The sequence below is a fragment of the Tachypleus tridentatus genome, chromosome 10 (genome assembly GCF_004210375.1).
Source record: "Tachypleus tridentatus isolate NWPU-2018 chromosome 10, ASM421037v1, whole genome shotgun sequence".
Lineage (NCBI taxonomy): Eukaryota > Metazoa > Arthropoda > Merostomata > Xiphosura > Limulidae > Tachypleus > Tachypleus tridentatus.
Genome location: NC_134834.1, coordinates 136,919,227 through 136,942,079, shown reverse-complemented (window position 1 = coordinate 136,942,079; position 22,853 = coordinate 136,919,227). Strand labels below are relative to the sequence as shown.

Below are 22,853 nucleotides of genomic sequence, written 5' to 3'. Positions count from 1 at the left end.
CGAGGTGTACATAATTCAATAGACATAGAAGACATTAAGGAAGAGTTAAGTACACAAAACATAAAACATATTTCAGTAGACCGCATAATTTCAAATATTACTAAAAGACCCACAAACCTAATCAAAGTAGTCACAGACAACAGCCAGGATATTACACAATTCATTAATAATGGTATCACTATGTGGTATCAAAAGTACACAGTAGAACAAACAAAAACACCAGCAGTGGTTGTCACACAGTGCTACCAATGCCAAAGGTTTGGACATGTAGCAGCAGCATGCCAAGCAAATGCGCGTTGTGTGGGCTGTGGGGAGAATCACCACATTACACAGTGTACAAAACAGAACCCCAAACCCAAATGCTGCAATTGTGGGGAAGAACACACGGCAAATTATAAAGGTTGTCAGAAATATAAATCCATTAAAACACACTTACACGAAATTATTTGTTTGTTTGTTTGGAAATTTCGCACAAAGCTACTCGAGGGCTATCTGTGCTAGCCGTCCCTAATTTAGCAGTGTAAGACTAGAGGGAAGGCAGCTAGTCATCACCACCCACCGCCAACTCTTGGGCTACTCTTTTACCAACGAATAGTGGGATTGACCGTCACATTATACACCCCCACGGCTGAGAGGGTGAGCATGTTTAGCGCTACGCGGGCGCGAACCCGCGACCCTCGGATTACGAGTCGCACGCCTTACGCGCTAGGCCATGCCGGGCCTACACGAAATTAAAAATCCCAACATGAACAAGCCACCACCACCACGAACCATTAAGGAACCCACACCTACCACTCCAGCACCACAAAGTACAACTACACAAACAAACACTTACGCTGCAGTGGTTAAAACTTCATCATCCCGACAGGAAAAACCATTACCAAGTGAAGAGGAAGTACCAAAACCACCTCAAAATACACAAGCAACAACAATTGAAACAACACTGACATCTGCCATAACTTCCACTTTCTCGGAAATAATGGCAGAATATACAAACACCAACAGTCTCACAGACATAATAGTTAAAATCATTTTGAAAAACATACACAAATTCCTGCCGTAAATTTTAACCTCCATCATAAACTCTACTAAACATGGATAACTTCACAGTTCTACACATCAATATCCAGGGTGCTCTTGCTTCCAAGAAACATGAGATTGAAGATACAAGCTCCATAAAACCTGATGTAATTATAATTAGTGAAACTCTCTTATATAACTACCATCGATTTACAATAAACGGCTACTCCATTATTAGACATGGCAGGAAGGATAATAGAGATCCAAACAGAGGTCTTTTATTATTGTATAAGACTGAACTTATAGTTCAGGAACTTACTATCCCTTCCAGTAATGAATCTATAATTAATGTAAAAACGCAAAATCATACAGACGTTACTGTGGCGGGCATCTACTGCTCGCCTAGTACAGTGTTAGATGTAAATCTATTGAATATATTGTATAATAGCAACCGTAATCTTATTATTATCGGCGACCTAAACAGTAAACATATAGCATTCAACTGTCGTAGTACAAACGCAAATGGCAATTTACTTTTTCAATTTTTGGATGAATCAAATATGACTTTATTAAACGATGCAACACCGACACATATCTCGTACGCACACGGCACCAGTGAAATACTGGACTTATGCCTGTGTTCGTCAAATATGAGTCGCAAATTCGTAAATTTTCATGTTGTTCACGATATAGATAGTGACCACCTCCCAGTTTGGTGTATCTTCAATCTCACCCCCCACTTAAATAAAATCATAGTGAGAGACCAACTGAACTACAAAAAAGCTAATTGGCCAGTTTTTCAAACTATATTAAATGAAACCTTACCTCCAGAAGTACTACATATTGCCGCGGACGCATCAGATATAGATGCATACTGTCATATCATCTCTGAGTGTCTAAAACAGGCAGCCAACAGATCTATACCGAAACAAAAACACTTCACAACAACTCATTCATGGCAACCACACAAAGACATAATACACTTAATTTAAAACAGACGTATACTCCGCAGACAGTACATTCAAAATCGCAACCCCACACTTAAAACTCAGATAAACACAATAAGGAATAAAATACGAAACTTAATCAGATAACAGAAACAAGAAAACTGGGACACCTTCTGTTCCGATCTAAATCACAAAACTGATCCTAAACAATTCTGGACACACTTGAAAAGATTTACAAACATAAGAACAACAAACACAGTATATCCACCACTGGAACTGGATGGAAAAACAGCATACACTAACACAGAAAAAGCCGAGATATTTAAAAAACACGTTCAAAACACATCATGAACCAGACATGAACAGATACTTTTATAATACAGTCACAAACTTTATTGATCAAAACAGAAGCATTTTTACACCTAAATTTCCAGTCAACACTATTACACACCAAGAAAAAACAAAAGACTGGAGCACTCATCAACTGATAAAACATATCACTGTAACAGAAGTCGTAACTGCTATTAACAACACAAAAAACAAAGCCCCTGGAGAAGATGGTATTCAAGCTATCCTCCTAAAACAAGGCACTCAGAGATTATATTAACACCTAACAGCGTTATTTAATCTCTCACTATCAGCTGGATATATCCCCGTTTCTTGGAAGGAAGCAATAATATTAATGTTCCAGAAAGAAGGAAAGCCAGCGAATAAACCAAACAACTACCGCCCGATTAGCTTAACCAGTTGTATTGGCAAAGTATTAGAGAGGATAATTAGTAATCGTCTGTCAGTTTACTTAGAAGAAAATTCAAAATTACCAGAAATTCAAAACGGATTTCTAAAAAACCGCCAAACTACAGACCACCTGATTCGACTTACAGAATCAATTACCGACAGCTTCAACAAAAAAGAATGCACTGTAGCTTGCTTTATCGACATTGAGAAAGCATTTGACACAGTGTGGCATAACGGCTTACGACATAGATTGCTTGAAATGGCATTACTCCAGGAAACTATTCGCTGGCTGTCCAACTTCCTAGATAACAGAATGTGTAAAGTAAATGTAAATGGGGCACACTCAGGGTCCTTTTCACCCGAAGCAGGAGTCCCGCAGGGAGGGGTTGTTAGCCTATATTATTTATCATGCACGTGAGTAATATGCCTCTGTCGGACCTAAATTTAGGTTATGCATCACAGTTCGCTGACGATGTAGCAGTCTGGAAAAGTGCCCCCACTCCGTCAATAGCAGCAACGAACCTACAACCAGTCCTAAATAACATCGAAGAATACTGCCAGAAATACAGAATCAAAATTAATATTCCAAAAACCCAAGTCATAGTATTCAGCAGACTGAATAAGCTGAAAAAAGATCCACCAAAACTCTATATGAATGGATCACTTTTACTGACTGCTACTTCTGCTAAATTTCTAGGTCTAACCTATGACTCAAAATTAACGTGGCTACCACATATTAAAAATGTACTGATACGAATCTGGAAAAGAGCAAACTATGCAAGAAGTCTTTCAGGTAAAATCCAAGGAACATCACCAGACAACATACTTAAAACCTACAAAATGTACATTAGACCAACAATAGAATATGCATCACCTGCCTGGATTAACATAGCACCCACACATGTACAGAAACTTCAACGTATACAAAATTCTGTACTAACTTCAGCATATAAAGTACCACGTAGCACCTCAACCACATTCATGCACAAGTATGCAAACATAGATACAATAGCTGAAAGACTCTTGCATAATTCTCTAAAATATTTCAATAAGAATTGGCATAAAAATGACTTAATGTGTGATCTCGACAGATATCACGTACATGATGTAAATGGTCCTAAATACCTCTCCCCTTTTAACATATATTTAAGAAATGTAACACAAGCTGGCCACTATGCACTAGACACTTAGTCCTTGTTTCTTTTTACGTTTATAATTATTATTTTCTTTTTTAATCATTATTTTTTTATTATTTATTTTTTCTCTTTTTGAATTATTATTCAAGTATTGAATAATAATAATTATTATTACTTTCTTTTTTGTGTGTGTTACTACAAGTAGTAGTAGCATTCTCTCAATCGAGAAAAAGGAGAAAAATACAAAAAAAATATATATATATATATATGAAAATACAATATATATATATATATATATATGGAAAAAAATTAAATGAAGAAAAAAGAAAAAAAACGTCTTGTTCGTCCATGCATGGACTGAGCCCTGAAATGGACTTGAGTATGATGTTATACTTTTACTCTGCCCTAAAGCTTTAAAAAAAAACACAAAAAAACCCTAAAGACAGATGCTATAATCGTTCGGAAGGGAGGAAGAGGTCAAATGTACCTGACCCTCCTGGGTATTTAACAACATCAATACCCAAATACCCACACAGTCAAACTTGGAAACTCAAACGATTGGAGAAACACTTCTTAAACCCTGCATGATGAAAGCAGTAAATCTTATTCTTGAAGAAGCCAGTGCAAAGAAGATGCAGCAAGTATCCCTGTCAAATAATACTATACAGAGGCTCATTTCTAAAATGTCTATGGATGTGAAGGAACAGGTTTTGACTGAAATCAAGGGTTCCCCTTTGTTCTCCTTTCAGCTCGACGAGTCAACAAATGTAATTTCATGTTCTCAGTTGCTTGTCTTCGTGAGATACATTAATTCAGGTGACATCAAAGGCGAATTCTTATTCTGCAGTGCACTTGAAACCACAACAAAAGCTGATGATGTCATGGAAAAAGTTTCAACTTTTTTTCAAGACGAAGATCTTCAATGGGAAAATGTGTGTGGGGTTTGTACGGATGGGGCACCGGCTATGCTGGGATTGAAATCAGGATTCCAGTCGAGAGTGAAGAAGCTAGCACCTCAAGCAAAGGGCATCCACTGCATGATTCACCGATATGCTCTCGCCAGTAAGACTCTCCCTGCCTCTTTGCAGGAAGTGCTTGAATCTATAATCAAAATTGTAAATTATGTGAAGACTCAACACTCACCTATTCAAAGAACTATGCAAAGACATGAATGCTGACCACGAAGTCCTTCTCTTCTACACAGCAGTACGTTGGTTGTCAAAAGGAAACGTTATTAATCGTGTCTTTGAAATGAAAGATGAAATAAAGCTATTCTTGGAGATTCAAGAAAAGAAAGATCTTGTAGCTCAATTCGAAGATGAAGCATGGAATAAAAGGGTTGCGTACCTAGCCGACATTTTTGACCAGCTGAACAAGCTCAATTTGAAGCTTCAAGGAAGGGTAACACATGTTCTCCTTTTTCAAGATAGTCTTTGGGCCTTTGTTTCCAAACTGCAGAACTGGCGTCAGAAAACCAATCTTGGAAACATCGCTATGTTTGAAAAACTTTGTGGAGTGATGGATGAATCTCAGATCCAACTGGATCAGTTCCTCAAGGATGAGATTACCGAACATCTTCAGTCACTAGAAAAGGAAGTCAAGCATTACTTCCCTGAGCTATCACAGGAACAGGAGGCCCTGGTAAGGAACCCATTTTGTACTGAACTTGATGTATCCAGCATCCCAGATGATATCCAAGATGAATTTCTGGATCTAAGGAACGACTCTTCAGCTCGTGATCTCTTCAAGGTGAAATCCGTGACTCTGTTCTGGTGCGCTATGTATCAGTCATACTCCAAAGTCAGCATGATAGCTTTACGTGTCCTTGTTCCATTTGCTTCTACCTACTTGTGTGAGGCAGGATTTTCCACTCTTGTCAATATAAAAACAAAGAATAGGAACAGATTGGATGTTGGAGATGACATGAGACTGGCTCTAACAAACACTCGGCCACGAATTTCAAAGCTTGCTGCTGAAATGCAACATCAGGCATCTCACTAGCTGGGTTGGAAAGCTGTTCAAACCTATGTTAATATTATTTTAAGAAATATATGTTCTTTTTGTGAATTCAGGTTGGACCAATGTGATTGAATTTGCTAATAAATAATTACAGAATTTTTAAATATTTTTTTTAGATGTTTCTTTCCCTCTCCTTCACAGAAAATAAAAGAAAAATTAAGCTGCTGATAGTAAGCCCTAAGTAGGGGGTCACATGGGTTTCAAACTTTTAGGTAAGGGGTTGCGAGTGCCAAAAGGTTGGGAAACCCTGGTCTAAATGGTGTTTTCGAAATGCCACTTCAGAATGAGGAATGGAGTGATCTGTAATGACTGTAGGTGTAGTGGTTGGGGTCACTACCCTTAGGTAGTAGTGGCTCAACTGCTTTTGATGTTGAGACTCCTTACTTCATCCCTGGGCTGGATAATGGAACCAGTGATGTCACTGAGCTGGTATGAGGTACAAGCACTCCATGATCTATAAAAATCCTCACCAACAACATTGTTGGTGAGAGCTTCACACCCAACTCAGTCTTAGGGATGATCCAAATACTGGAAGTAAGAGCCATAAGAGTCTGTCATAGTGGTATGTATTGCTTGCCAAATGAAGACAAATATCTCATACCTACACTCCCAGTGAACTTCTTGATTCTTAGTCTTCGTTAGATTTTTGCTTGCCCAATAACTATTTCTGTTATTCCAATGAAAATAGCCAATACAACCTACCCTTTTACCCAGAACTGTGTTCTCCATTAACTACCTAACTGTTACATAAATAGTAGCTGGGTCTAGTAGGAATATAATACAGTCAAGACTACAAAACTGGCTTGGGTTTACAGTTGAAAACCTATACTACTAACCATTATAATCCACTAACACTTCCATCATCTCTCTCTTTTAACTTTCTGACATATATATTTTTATTACTCACTAGTACACTTACAACCTACATTTTCATGCACATTTAACCATGTCTTCTACTGAAATAATGTTAAGAAAATATTTATAAAATTTTATGTTTATAAAATATTTCAGTTTGAATAACTGAAAATATTTTTGTTGTAATTAAATAGAACATTGGGTACACCAAGTTTACATTTGATATGATATGCAAGCTTTCAGTTTGATTGCACTACTCTTACTGAAAAACTACTCTTGCATGTAAATTTATTCCTTATCAAACGTTTCAATTTCAGAATTGAAACATTTTTTCTTTAATATTAATGAAAATAGGAGGTGCGCTGAATCTCAATATAATATCGTAAAAATAAAAAAATCAGAGTTGATATCCTACTGTAAGATCTTAATGTCCAGCCTTTGTTTCTACTCATATGTTGTTGAATAGTTGTGTTCTTTGTGTGAATTATCCATGCATGGTATACAACACTCATGAATGACTTCATGTAAAGATCATGCATGCCTGAAAAACCAAACACGTATATTTATTTATAAAAATATATTGCCATATATATATACCATCATTACACATTATCTATCACATGCATGCATAACTTTAAACAGACTGCCTTTGGTAACATCTCAGGTTACACCATTCCAACTCTTTTTTTTTTTTTTTTTTGTTGATAGCCATACTATAGCAATGTGCTTGCATTGTTTTTTATTGCTTTTTTTCAGGTATTGAGAAATAAACGACACATGTAGAATTCAGCTAAACTAAGATTTTTCAACTAAAACTCTAATCAACTAAAATTAACACTTGTGCTGTTACTACAATACTTCTCAATATACACTCGGGAGGAAAAATAACTCCCTCACTGTGTATATTCCTCAGGTGTACAGGGAAATATTTAGCAATGATTATGTGGTATGCTTTGTGGAGTTCCTGTCAATCAGTTAGTGATTTTTGCAAAACATAGGATGAAAGCTACTTAACAACTAGAATGCCCCCTGGTAGTACAGCGGTAAGCTTACGGATTTACAACACTAAAATCAGGGGTTTTATTCCCCTTGGTGGGCTCAGCAGATAGCTTGATGTGGCTTTGCTATAAGAGAGCACACACACAATTTGAAAAAGAAGGGTTGCAATACCCTTTCATCTCAGTTTGAGCCTCTAGCTATCATTTTCAGTTGTACAAACTGTTAATGTACAAAGCATTACATCTAGTGACATCATTTTGTCTCAAAACATGTTAATGGATCAGTTGTTATGTATATCCAATGAATATCTCCATTAATGAGACTCTGCTTGATAGTGCTGAAAGTAAAGGTTGCAACATCCTTTTGGCCCAACTGAGTATACAATCAACAAATCACCCTATCTCTAAATAACTGAATCATTAACATACAATCTAGTACAGACAACTTACAATAGCACCAATAACTTGAAAATCAGAATAGCATACTTCCTTTCAGTTACTGATCCTTCAATTAAATGACTTTCCCAGATGATCAAGTTTAATTCCAGCTGTAATGATCAGAAGGCCATCATTGGTTGTTCAACCATCTGTCAGAGGTGTCCCTTTTCTCTAGATCTGGCAATTTCTCATTTGGTTCATTCTGGATGGCCAAATTAGTATTCTTAGGTCTTTTATTCTATGTTGTATGTTGTACTTGGATTAAACAGTGCTTCTCTCTTCCTCTGATTCATCAATCTCTTATTGTACAAAAACAGCTTGTCTAATTTTCTCTACCACGTACTTTAATGGGCCAAGTAATTGGAATGTAAGATGAGGTCCCATCCTGCCAAAGCCAGTTGGCTTTCATTCTGCTTGCATATATCAAAGACCCACCTATTATGCACACTTTTACATTTATTCCATCACCATCTTATCATAGCATATCTTCTACATTATGAGAGCCTTTTCTAGCTATTGACTTGCAAACTTATGAGTGTTGGCTAACACAGACCTTAAGCACTACATGTATTCTGGCAAATATTATGGTCTATGTCTACAGAAAGCGAGACTTCCTGTCTAAACATGAAGATATTTTGTGATATGCTATCTTGATGCATGTTAAGTTATCATACAAGTTGGTTCATTTGGGACTAACAAACTCAACAATCATGTAATATAAAGTCTGTATTACTCACTATACTAAACTGTGAGACTGGGGATGATTAAAATGCACCTTTTCACCACTCCTAACACTTTAACATAAACTCTAATGTGTGAATAATCACCAACCCATTTCCCACATACATCAAGTGCTTTTGTCATTGTAGTTTCTCCGTTGTTGCTCCATTCCTTTGTAGATGATTTTGCATTCTTTCCATTTAAACAGGTGCTCTGCTTCCTCTGCACTTGCTGCTGGCTGTCATGTTGGTTTTATTGTGCCTTTTATCATAAACTCTGTGTTCATTTGGTCTTGTTGTCAGGCCCCTGCCAGATTAACTTATCAAGACTTTATTTAATCCCTCATATGGAATGAAATATACTATGCTGTCATCTGTTCTGTGTTTCTATCTTCTGTCTTCACCATCTATTCTGTTATTCCTGTTTTCATTACCACCTCAGTGGTTGTGTCTTTCAATAATCTGTTGATACAACTGCCAATCCAGGCACTTAGGACTGCTGTAAACTTGTTTCTCTCACCTATTGTCATTATTCCTTTCCATGATGTTCCTTATTTTATGCTTTAGCTTTAAGAGTATGCCTGTGAGGTATTACAGCTTCCTGAAAAGTTCCATTATGTGCTTATTTACTTGATCAAAAAATTCTGAGTTACATATTCACAATGCCTTCAGGAAGAAGCCCAATTACACATTTGTCTTTACTTTATTGTTATGTGCTGAGAAGTATATAAATTCATTTTTGTTGGTTTGTTTTCTATATACAGAGAACCCAGCTCCCTCGTCACGCATCCAAATCAAAGTGTCAAGAAATGGTATCTTCCCATCTTGCTCTTCTACTTTAAACTGCACGTCTTCTAGTATCCGATTTGGTCCTCTTGATATTATGGCTAGAATGTTGTTCATATATCTCACCCATGTAACAGCGTTCTAACTATATAGAAAGAAGCTAGCATATGATACCAGCATATGCACAAATAATCCTTCTTATAAACAGTGTTTAACACTATATCTTATGTTTTATTGTCCATACCATAGCCCAAAAAGCATAGGGAATTGTTAATGTACCAGATAATTTATATAGAAGCTTTACGTGATGTTGGCTGGACTCTCCAACACATTGCTACACAACTGAAATGCTCCTCAAAAATTGTCAAGTACATTCTAGTTCATAAACCAAGACAGGTAAATTTGAAAATAGGAAAGCAAAAGGCAGAATACCTAAACTCAATTATGCTGATATTAAGTACCTTTGTTAATGAAACCTTTGTGATAGAAGGAAGACTGCTACTGATCTCAAGCAAGAGATAAATGACCACGTACCAAATGACGGAAAAGTATCCAGATCTACAGTATCAAGAAGGCTTAATGTTGCATTTAAAAACGTTTACTTTGATCTCCATGTGTTGCCAAGGGAGTAAGATTTGCTTAAAGGTATGAAAACTGGACTGTTGATTATTGGAAAAGAGCATTATTATTTTATAACAAGTGAATTGTGTGCTGTTGATTTATTGTTGAAATTTATTATCCAACCTACTGTAAAGAACCCAGTAAATATATGTAAAATTTGATAGAGAGGCTCATTAACACCTCATGGCTCACTTACTTTATGTTTGATATTTGTCATCTAATTTACCATTGAGATATTTTTCATTGATAGATGTCCACAACACACACTTTAAGTCTCTTTCTAGTATTCTTAGGTAGCTTGACCATAGCTGAGGTTAGGTTACTCTGGCTGGGGAACACTGCTACATTCAGTCTCAGACATTGCTAGATACCACAACAATGAAACGATTCTCGGTTGTCTGTATTTTCCTTGCACTGAGATTAGTCATCAAGAGGGGAAAGCATTAACAACCATTATCAGTGGTTTTACCTTGTGAGCTATTGTTTACAACAAAGTAGATGGCACAAATCGTCACAACACAGGGAAGAGCTCAATGCCTAGGAAAGGATTTCACCTAGACCCAACAACAGTTTCAAATAATTGTCTTCCTTCAATAATTGACTCTCCATCTTGTTTGGATATCCTTTGAGTTATGGAAAATGCCATTTCCTTAACAAACAAGCCATTTATATTTCATAAAATAGGAGTATTAATGATAACAGACGTGTCAAGAAAAATAAAATTCTGCAATAAAATATCCTGTGGTTATGGCTGATAAATTTACCGTTCTCATGCACTCTGTAATATATTTAAAGCAAATTAAATTTCCTTCAAATGATGGGACAGGTTCAATGAATAATAGAATATTTACCAAGGTTCCTATTACAGAGTTGTTCAAAACTTGTGTTAATAACTTGGTTTATGAAAAATGAAATAAGGACCAAATGCGATGTAAATTACAAACTAACAATCTTTATTATAGCATACACATAGTACTTGTGTGTGTGTATACTTGCTTTGTTATAAACAAAGAATAATCAGTTTAACTGGATTGTCTACCAGATTGCCTTAGAAAAGAGTTACATTTTGTTTTTTGAAATTAAGCACAAAGCTACACAATAGGATATTTGTGCTCTGCCCATCAGTGGTATTTAAACCCGATTTCTGGTGGTGGAAGTCCACAGGCATATTGCTGTACCATTGGCAACAGAGATTTAAAATCATGCTATTTAAACCTAATGTTACTTATTTCAAAGGTAACATCTGACAAATTTAGAACTACTAGTGATGTATGAATTGGTGATCATTTAAACATTATTAACTGAGGTTTTTACCCTCGAAGCATCACCTGACTAACCATTGGGGGACACTACTTTCGATATCCTTGCTCTATGTGCGTATTAAAGTCATACAGCATCATGGGTATACAATGTATTACTTTATAAAAATGACAAAAAACAAAAGCAAGTAGAATGAAAACAATTTAATGACAATTCTGAGTACTTATTAGACAAAAAATGTAGCTATTTGAATAAATAACAAATGTGAAATAATACTACATTAAAATAAAATGGTATAATTAAACCACAATGAATGAAAGTTTTAACGAAAATAGTGCAGTACTTGAAGCATGGCAGATCATACTTTCTCATAGACGGTAATCAAAAATTAATATGTCTATATTTACATATATTCATTTCTTTTTGAAATTTTTTGCAGATGTTTTATGTTTAATTAAATACACTGTAAGTAGGAAATAGGTAGTCATGAACTTTCTTTATTACCTAGCTTGTACTCACTCAGCCACGTTTCTGTACAATTAATCCTCTGAGATGTAGATTATTCACAAATATAGTGCAAAGGTTTGTTTATGTTAGCACAATTTAAGAGTGAAACTCTCATTAATGTAAGTAATTGGAATGTTTACTGGCATTGATAATCTATAATTATTAGATGCTATACTAGAATCTCAACCTATCTTAAGATCGTGGTATAATTGTTATTCTTCTGCATGCTGATCATTCTGTTAAGTTGTATTTCTGATGTCGAGACTAAGGTCCTTTTTCATGTGTGAAATGTATTTAAAATGTGATTCAATGTTATATTTGATTCAGTTTTCTAATAAATTTATTTAGTATGATCCTTGAATAGTATTCCATAAAACCATATAGAACTTGTGATGTCGAAAAGGAAAAGAAAGCTGTAAATGAAATTAAGACATAATGTTTCACAACATTAAGAGTCGGGCCTTCCCTGTACCAAAGACTCATAACAGCTATAACAAAGATTGTTTGCATTCTCCAGCCATTTGCAGGGTTTCCAGATTGAGAAATGGCTAAGGGAAGTTATAGTTAATGCACCAATTCGAACTCAGCTGGTTACCCCTCATAATGAGAAGTATAATGTGCCAAAGATAGCATCCAAAAATCCAACAGTGTTATCTCTATGAGACTAGTAGATATTCATTGACTAGTACAATCACTGGTAAGGCTCACATTTGACAATACAGATGAAAATGATAAATAAATCTTGCCATGAAAAGCTATAAAACCACCAATTGTCATAATCTTACAGAACTTAGGATAATCAGGTGTCTTCCAGATTGCTATCGCATCTGACTGTATACAGAAGGCAATACTGACTGTGCAAATTCCTGTGTCACAACATTCTGCAATTAACACAGTATTAATTAAAGTATATGTATGTACGGAGTATCTCCCTCCAGAACTAAAAGTGTCTTAGCCCCTTAATGGTAGAAGAATGAAGCAGATTATCCTATGAGTATTTAAAGGAGCAGTAAAGTAATACCTGGACATTTCATCAAATATTTGGTCAGATCTAATGATGAGTTTGGAAAATTTGCTGAGCATACTACAGCACTTGGATGGAAAGGAGTATGATAAATGAGTACTGGTACATGGTTGTCCCTGAATTACTTGCCAGATTTAACAATGTGGGAAATCATATATGATACAACCAACTCTTTTGTCCTTGGAAATAAAACTCCACCTGGTTGAACAACTATCTGGCATTGTATTTATTCTTATCTGTAACTATCAAAAATCAACTTCCAATAAAAGTGATTATCAGACTGGTAGTGAATTTTTTATGATGCGTAACACCGTTATAGCTGGCCTAACTGAATGTGAACTAAAGGTAAAAACAAGACTTCTAAAGCATCTAAGGTCAGTGACTTGCAATGGTCTACCTATCTCAGTGCATCTACAAGAGCTCAATAAATGACTCATGATTAAACATTTGAGACTATTGTTGTGAAACTGAAAACTGTGTTTAAAAATGTAAAAGATACAAATTTTAAAACAAAGCCTGGAGTATTCACATGGATGGAAATAGAGTTTTGATACTTGTTTTAGTGCTTAGATCCTGGAATCCCTGCAGTGTTCAAATTTATTAAATTAGCTTCAGAAGAAATAAATGAAGATCCAGCAGATGTGTTGGAAGCAACTTTTCAGGCAAGAAGATGAAGTACAACTACCACAAACTGGTAAATACAGTATTAATGCACATAAATCTTGCAGTTGTATTGCCACTTATGCGTGATACTGTATTATGCCATTGTTATAAATTTGGTAGTTGACCTATACTGCAGCAAGCAGCCCATATTGTTATAAACTAGGATGCTTGAATGTTGTATAATGTGAGGACTAACGAGTACCAAGGACATTGTTAGCAGAACAACCAGTGCTTCAGCACTTGTACTATCAGGGCAAATACCAACAAGAACTAGTGTGTCTCGACCACAACTCTTTTATCTGAGTGGATTAAAAATCAATAAAATAGTAATCTAAAAGACCATGGGGAAAAAGCATGCCACTAAATCATTGATAACCTCATGTTTTCTGTTGGCTGTAACATTTAGTTTTGCTGCAAGCTAACAATTTTATTACTGCCAGAAATACCTGCATTGAGTCATATAAAAATTGACGTTTAATGAGGTTAAATATGGGCATCATTACTGATGTCAAAAAAGGTAAAAATGGACAACACCATATTACTTTATTTCTTCTGACCTGAGCAAAACCAATAAGTCAATTGGTGCTGCATTTATCAAAAAGCACAGCAAAGACTCACAAGCACAGGATGCACATTTTGACTACAATGTAGATGCCAGCAGTAAAATGGGGCACAAAATCTGAAGAAGAAGCAGAAATTTCAATTCAGAGAATATGGGGTTGGCTTCTCTTACTGCCAAAATACACTGGAACCGTCCCAACCCGAACCTAACATATTGGATTATCCAACAACAAAGGATGGGAAAAATCCCCAGGTCTATTACTTTGATCAAAAACCGTTTGGTGGGTTTAAGTGGTTGCCCTTTTGTTGTGCATGACTGAAAGTTTTCTGTTTCGTGTGGTATATATTTGTAAACACTTGTAACATAATTCCTTATGACTTGATTTTAGCGCATTCTAGTGACGTTCTGCACTACTGAAATATTATGTTCTGCTTTGCGATATATGAAATATATCTCAGGCAAAGTATACAACAAAAACGTTGAATATAGTGGCTTTGCTCTACATACACAAAAACAGAACAGATACCTTGGATGCACAATTCAGAAATAAATGAAAGGAAGCTTACATTGAAAGGGCAATGTTCTAACGTTACTTCCTGTAATTCCAAGGAAAGGTACTGTTTTATTTATAAGAACAGTTTTTTGTTAATTAAGTATTGTCTTCCGCTGTATTTTGCACATTCCTGTAAAGTATCTATACAAATAATAAATTTACATTTGTCTGTCTGGAATTTTTCTCGCAAAATATTTTATCTAAATCTACAAATCTCATATCGTTAAAGTCCTTTGTTCGAAAAGTTTATATTGGTTTTTCGATTCATAATCACTTGACCCCTCCTAGTATAGCGGTATGTCGACGGATTTACAAAGCTAAAATCAGCGGTTCGATTCCCCTCGGTATACTCAGCAGATAGCCCGATGTGACTTTGCTCTAAGAAAACACACAATCATTTTTCCTGTCTTTTGCTTAGTCAAAACTTTTCAATGTAATGAGTATGATACGCAATGGCACAATGTTATCGTCATCACTTGATGACTGGCTTTGGTTTAAGCTTTAGTTTTTTATTTGAAAGGTATTACACAAAAACATTGTATAATTAATTTTTCATTAAAAATTAACATTGTACTAAAAATAATTTATATGAGCTTTTTCGACTTATTTTGGTCTAAAATATACATGTGCAATTTGTTAAAAACTTATTATTATCATTTTATTGAACATGCATTCAGATGTTTCTACAAACTAAGCTAAATATTTCTTCATTACAACTATATATTTAACTTTGCTTTGCAAGATTATAATTTTTAATTTCATAGATATCTTTTAGCTACTTTGTTCTTTACTATGGGATTTATTTGTTGTTTGTTTCTTTGATTCAGTTCATAAAACTATGTCATACCCTGACTGATAATAATTGTTTCACAATCTGTACACTATTATAAACACCTTATTGTTTACTTTCGTTTGTTTTGAATTTCGCGCAAAGCTACTCGAGGGCTGTAGGCGCTAGCTGTCCCTAGTTTTGCAGCGTAAAACCAGAGGAAAAGGCAGCTAGTCATATACCACCCACCGCCAACTCTTGGGCTACTCTTTTACCAACGAATAGTGGGATTGATCGACACATTATAACGCCCTCACGGCTGAAAGGGCGAGCATGTTTGGTGTGACGGGGATTCGAACCCGCTACCCTTGGATTACGAGTCGCACGCCTTAACACGTTTGGCCATGCCAGGCCCATGTTTAAGAAAGTGTACCTTAAATGTTTTGCATGAAAATGATAAAATAAGGAAAATTCAACCAAAGGGCATGAAAACTACTGCACATCTTTTGTGGGTCGTGGCTAATAAGATTATAATTTTATTGCTTTAATATAGCATAGATAGATGTACTTTTTTGTCCCTTACTTCAGGTAAGTTTACAAAAATAAAATCGAACCTCGCTGTAAATGTATGAATCAATTTGTTAATGATATTGCAGTGTTACGTTTGGAATTTGTGATCGGTAGTTGTTTGAAATGCTATCTCTTACGAAAAAAGTATACTAAAATTATACTTCGGTCAAATGAGTATCGTTTAAAACGCTGTTTAGTATGGCATTAGTGCTATATATTTTACTTTTTTGACCCAATTAATGGTAGGATTTTTTTCATAAGAGCCTGTGTGTTAAAAACTATCAATAATCTGACAATATGATAATTTTGAATTGCGCTCTTATAGGATTTTAATAATGTGCAATGTTGCTAGTATTTTTATTATGGCTATGTGTACTTGGGTTGCAAAACAATATAAGCGGTTAACATTTTGTAAGGACTGTGGTAGGTATTCTAGGTAATTTGATTAATATAACGACCTTCCCTCTTTATAATCTTTAACACCAGTAAGTTTAAGAAAGTTCCAGCACCTTTGACCACAAAGTTTCACTCCCATCTAATACTAATTCGAAATACCTGTACTACACTTTCCTTCATTCCCATCTTTTACTAATTAGAAACACCTGTACCACATTCTCACTTAGGTATGACCTCTACCTTGGAGGAGATATAATACAAGGGAAGGCGAATATAAAATCTCTGGAACGTTGACAAGGTTTGACCTAGTTATTAGAGAACATCTAAGACTGTGGATCTGAAGGTCTATAGTTCGTGTATCATTACAGTAAAAATGTACTTTGCACACATAGACCCTCGGTGTGTTAAAAGAATTATAGCTAACTCCTAATATTCTGTTAGGGTATCAAAGAGCTGTTGATAGGTGCTGTTGACTAGCTGACTTCACTTTAGTATATCAATTCCAAATTAAGAATGGATAGCCGTGGTGTAGTTCTGTGCGAATTTTTAAAAGAGAAAACTTGAATGACCACTAAAGTACATAATCTTAGACAAAGGTAACGATTAAAGCATATTCAAGCCCATTTTCATGCCTTTTACAGAAAATAACTAACCAAAGAATACTTGTTTGAAAATAGTTTTGAACATTTTACCTGAATGTGCTTTAATAAAGTTATATATTTATGCCTAAAATCACGTTTTTATATTTAAGTAAGTGTCTCTATAGAGGTCCTACAAGACTATAAAGGTCCTCTGTGGATTTCTTTTGGGTAAAGTTTTTTAGAAGGCCTTCCTATTCACTCCCCTGATTGCCTTTTTTTTTTCAACCAGGAAGCGATAGGCTCCACCATTGTTTCTTCCTATATCTATATTTATATAAAGTTTGATTTCGAAGCATGATTACGTTAGATTAATCATAAATCCGATAAAATTAATCGTGATACAAAACGAATTCAGAGTGAATTTCATAAAATACACATGAACTCTAGAGCACTAGTTGATAACTGCAGGACAAGTTCAAAATTAGTATAATTAAGCATACACTGCTGGCAAAAATCTTAAGACCAATGAGCGTAAAGAAAAATATGCATTTTGCGTTGTTAGACTCAACCACTTATTTGAGCAGAGCTTCGAAAGATGAAAATAAGAAAAGGGAAAATAAAAATAAACACTTTTTAGCATTTAATAGGGAAAATGTGGACACTATGAAATTAGCCTAAGTACTAGCTGGTCAAAAGTTTAAGACCATACCAAAAAGAAGTCCTAAACAGGATAGGAAATGCTCAACAACTCAACAGGAGGTCTCAGTAGTGAGTTGCATGGCCGTCATTGCGAATAACTGCAAATATTCGCTTTGGCATGGTCGATATAAGCGTTTGCAGAAGGCTGGTTGGAGTGTTATTCCAAGTGATGAAGATGGCTTCACGAAGATTATGCACTGTTTGGAATTAACGTCCATTTCTATAGACTTCTCTTGCCATCCACCCTCAAACATTTTCAATGGGGTTCAGTTTGGGCGAACACATTGGATGGTCCAAAAGAATCACGTTATTCGTCATGAAAACGTCCTTTGTTTTGCTAAAATTGTGGATTGCAGCGTTGTTCTGCTGAAAGATCCAGTCATTTCCACACAAGCGAGGGCCTTCAGTCAATAAGGATGCTCTCTCTAGCTGCTGTTTGACGACCCTGTATAACTTGAAGCTCCATTGTTCCATGCAAGGAAAAAGCACCCCAGATTATGATGGAACCTCCTCCAATGTGTCGTGTAGAAAATATCTCCGATTGGATATCCTCATCGTGCCAGTAACATTGGAAGCCATCTGGACCATCCAGGTTAATTTTTTCTCATCAGAGAACAAAACCTTTGTCCACTTTTCTACTTCCCATGTTTGGTGCTTTTCAGCAAAGTTTAACTGAGCTGTTTCGTGGTGTAGAAGGAGGCGTGGCCTTTGAAGATGTTTACGGTTTTTAAAGCCTTTCTCTCGTATATGCCGTCTTATTGTTTTTGAGCTGCATTCTGTGTCCGTAAGACACAGACTTAATCTGGTTCGACGATCGGCTATTATCTTGCCGGACAACCCGTCGAATTCTCCTGCTTAACGCCAGCGAAATTTTCTTGGGCCGACCACTTGAAATTCTCGTTCCGTATCCCTTGGGGTCTTTTAAGAAATTTGCAACAGCAGTTTTACTACGCCCAATCTCACCAGCGATGGCACGTTGAGAGAGACCTTGCTTTTGCAGCTCGACAATTCTGCCACGTTCAAACTCCGTCAACTTTTTAGCTTTTGCCTTGTTTTTACCCAATGTAACACAGGAGATGTCAGTGGGAGATGTTGGCAATGCTAATGCTTGAACACAAATGAGTAAATTTCGTTACGTGTTTACCGATTAACACTTCGTTTCAGTTGGGTCTTAAACTTTTGACCAGTTAGTATTGAGGCTAGTTTCATAGTGTTCACATTTTCCATATTAAATGCTAAAAAAGTTTTTTATTTTTATTTTCACTTTTCTTATTTTCATCTTTTGATGCTCTACTCAAGTAAGTGGTTGAGTTTAACAATGCAAAATGAATATTTTTTCTTTATGTTCATTGGCCTTAAGATTTTGGCCAGCAGTGTATTACTTAGAAGTGGTTGAGCTGAACAAAAAAAAAAAAAAAGGCAGATTACAAAATAAAGTAGAGAATTACTGAATGAGAAGTCATCTATAAGTCGGGAAAATCATAGTAAATACAACATTATGTAAATTTATCTTATTACGAATGGGACTGCCCACCAATGACTCAGTTGTAAGTTTATAGGTTTTTTATGCTGAAGTTCCCCAGTGGTACAAGGGTACTTCTGTGGGCTTACAGTGTTACAATCCGGGTTTCGATACCTGTGATGGGCAGAACACATGTAATCCACTGTCTTACTTTTTGCTTAACTTCAAAGTAACCAAACGATTAATATTAACGAAAATATGAACTAAGGGAGAAATATTAGATTTTAAATAGAAATAAATGCAAATGAAACAAAATGAAAAGTGGGCAGTTATGTATAGTTATATACACAGAATGAAACAAAGGCTTAAAGTGTAACACGAATCATTACAAATAATTAAATAGTAACTATATGTAGTTTAGGTGACGCTAAACTGAGACACGTAATACAAAATTAGTGAACATAAAGGTATAAAGCTTGATGTTATATTACAACAAAATCAGATAACATTACAATCAGTAATGCAAATCAAAAATTAAATATAATATAATTCAAAATACAGTGTAAATGCAACTTAATACATACTAAATGAATAGTACCAGATCAAATAAAAATTTCCGTAAATTTAAATAAAATTGTATATAAAATGTAAAATAAAGTTATTCAAACATTTGAATGGGTGACTCTAAAGAGATCCCATAGAACTAAAAACTATTCTGTGGATTTATTCGTTTCAGATAAAATCTTTTAGAAGGCCCCTTTAGTTCTATAGGTGTTCTTCTTTTCCACATTGAATCAACAGGCTCCATTATTGCTTCTTCCTCTAAGATAGTCCAAAGCTCTCTGACCCAAGGTTAGATCTTCATCCATTTAGTTTGATCCTGGCATCATTATATTATATTATATTATAGTTTGGATGGATAGGTGCTCTAGGATCCAAGTTAGGACTATTGGTGAAAAAATATCACATTTGTATCGTAATATCCTGAAGTCTTTGCTTTGGGAAATCCTTTATTTTTTTTCATACATTTAAAGGATGAGAAGACCTTTGATGTAGAGATAAAATCAATAGTTTATAGGTATTTTTCACTTCATCCTATTACTCTACAAATTCTAAACATCCTTTGGCAGACTGGAGCACAGATTTTTTCATTATCTCTCCAAGATTTCTGGCAGATAAACTAGTGGGATCTACTAACATGGAGACCAGTCGCTTACAAACATTATTGTAGTCAGAGCCATAAGTACTGGAACCCTAAGCTATGTGTGAATGTTAGAGTGGGCAATAAAATGAACCTGCAGTCAATTTGTGTCTGAAGAAAGAAGTTCTTTCTATCACTCACCACTGGCTCTTCAAGATTTATATTCAAGCCTTTTTTTTTATTGTTTGAAGTAATGTGAACTTTTGTAAACTTGTAAAGTTGAAGCCAGTTAAAAGAAAATATTCTTTCATATTGGCTGGTGTGTGTAAAGTGTCAGGCTGACTGGTAAACTCAGTCTTTGATAAGTCAGAAGCTCAGTTAAAGATGCACAGTAGCATGTCACAGCGACTTAGGTTCCAAATCTACTTGACTTCTTCCAGAAAAACAGTTCGTAATCTGACTGTATTGTATGTTTCGCTTCTGACAATAAGAATTGTGAATGTTCCCGTTCTTTACTGCAGTGATGTGCTGCTACAAACACCCATTAAATCCAGTACATCAAGCTCCTTAAGAACACTGCTCCAACTTGAATTTTTTACATTATTGTCTGGTTGTTAAGGTAGAGTTTCAGTTATAGTGGATAAAATTTTATTTAAAGTTGTTTAGCACAAAGATTATTTCAACATCACAAGCTTGCAAACTTACTGGTAAAACACTGGAGGACACAATGGAAAAGGAAAGTAAGATATCAGTTATTGAAATTAAGTTCGTTATTTTACAAACAACGACCAGAGATTATAAGTTTCGAAGGTTTATTATTTGTGTGTTCATAAAATTAACTTGACTTTTGTAGCAAGTTAAGCATTGTACAAATGAATAAGTTAAATTTATGATATTTTGCAAATAAATGCGTAATTGCATAATACATGTAGATAACACAAAATTATATTATAATTACTATTAAATATAGTTAGTTGTGTATAACAATTATTTTGGCCAGAAAAAAATGACATTTAACATACAGTAATTCAAAGTTAGGAAATAGCTCAATGCCATGAATAAAAATCATTTTTAATCAAAATTATTAAAAAACAGCAGTTGCTCAATGTTTTCTGTCATTCTGAACGAGCCTATAAATTTTACAAGTATCTGAAAAAATCAACCTTCCTGCAACATCCTTTTCAATGAAGAGCGTAAACAAACTTACACATAAAGTCATAAAGCAAAAACGCGTCACGAAAGGAAGTAAATGTAAGGATGGCTAATATCAATCATTCAAAAACAATGCCAACAAGATAATAGGAAGTACCATCCCTACTGTCTTGTTTGCAGTTTTGATTGTTTCATATTAGCCATCTCTACATGTACTTCGTTTTTTAAAAGGCTTTTTTTACGTGTATTTGCTTGTTGTCATTGTTTTTAATGCAGTGTTTTAACAGACATAGGAAGGTTGTATTTATAATCAAGTTTTAAATACAATGAGGTTCCAACTGTAACATTTATCTGTTACTTGTTGGTAATCCCTGTTTCGACCTGTGCTTAACTTTTTAAAGAAACGCAAATTTAAAAAAAAAACAAAAAACAACTAACTCCTAGATGTATTAATAACATATTTCATGCTAAAATTGTGTTTTCTTTTTTAAATACTGCTTGATGTTAATATTACTTAAAAATGCAGATACTGATAATATCTGATTGTTTCATACTATTTATGGACATTCGAACAATATGCTGAATGCCTTATAACTTCTGGCAAGTGACGAAGCATGACTCTAAACCAAGCATAGAGAAATTGTCTAAACAAAATGTGGAGCTGTTTTAAAAAACCGTAAAAGCACATTATTTTATTCAAAAGAGGTGTGTATGTAAGCTCAAATACTCAGAACAACTTATACAGACCAGATTAGCGATTTGTACATGTTTGTTTGATCGTTTGCTATTTTCTCTGTTATTGTCCGAGGGACATTTACTCAATAACTTCTCAATACATACAGACAATAACATAAATATTGAACAGGATGTAACCATTTTGGCCAAGATTATAATTGCACCATTATCACATTTCTAACCGCGGCAATCTTTGAATGATATTCCATACTTCATGAACTTTCAAGAATGGTCTCTGATCAAATAGAGCTTGCGGTCAACGCGTCATTAATGAAGGAAATTAAGTTTTATCTAATTTTTATTACCATTCCTTGGATATGCACTGTTTTTTAAACTACCTACAACTATCTTGATAACTTCCATTAGGAGTACATTCCACCCTGATAAGACAGTGTTTCGTATGTTTAATTTTTAGAACAATATTATTATTAACTTCTTTTAAGAGTAATTGTATTATTACATTCTCGACGCCTTTGGTGTAGGTTTTGATGTATTCCTGCCT

General features: G+C 35.1%; 1 protein-coding gene across 1 annotated transcript; it reads left to right on the top strand.

Moving 5' to 3' along the window:
- The first annotated feature begins 1,087 nt into the window (after positions 1-1,087).
- Positions 1,088-12,399, top strand: LOC143230421 (protein FAM200A-like). Its single transcript, XM_076463945.1, has 2 exons — positions 1,088-6,422; positions 9,635-12,399. Exon 1 carries the CDS (start codon positions 5,009-5,011, stop codon positions 5,840-5,842), a length of 834 nt encoding a protein of 277 aa, XP_076320060.1. The 5' UTR covers positions 1,088-5,008; the 3' UTR covers positions 5,843-6,422; positions 9,635-12,399.
- The last annotated feature ends 10,454 nt before the right edge of the window (positions 12,400-22,853 follow it).

Coding starts and splice junctions, on each gene's coding strand:
- LOC143230421 (XM_076463945.1), top strand. CDS start 5,009: ATGAATGCTGACCACGAAGTCCTTCTCTTCTACACAGCAGTACGTTGG.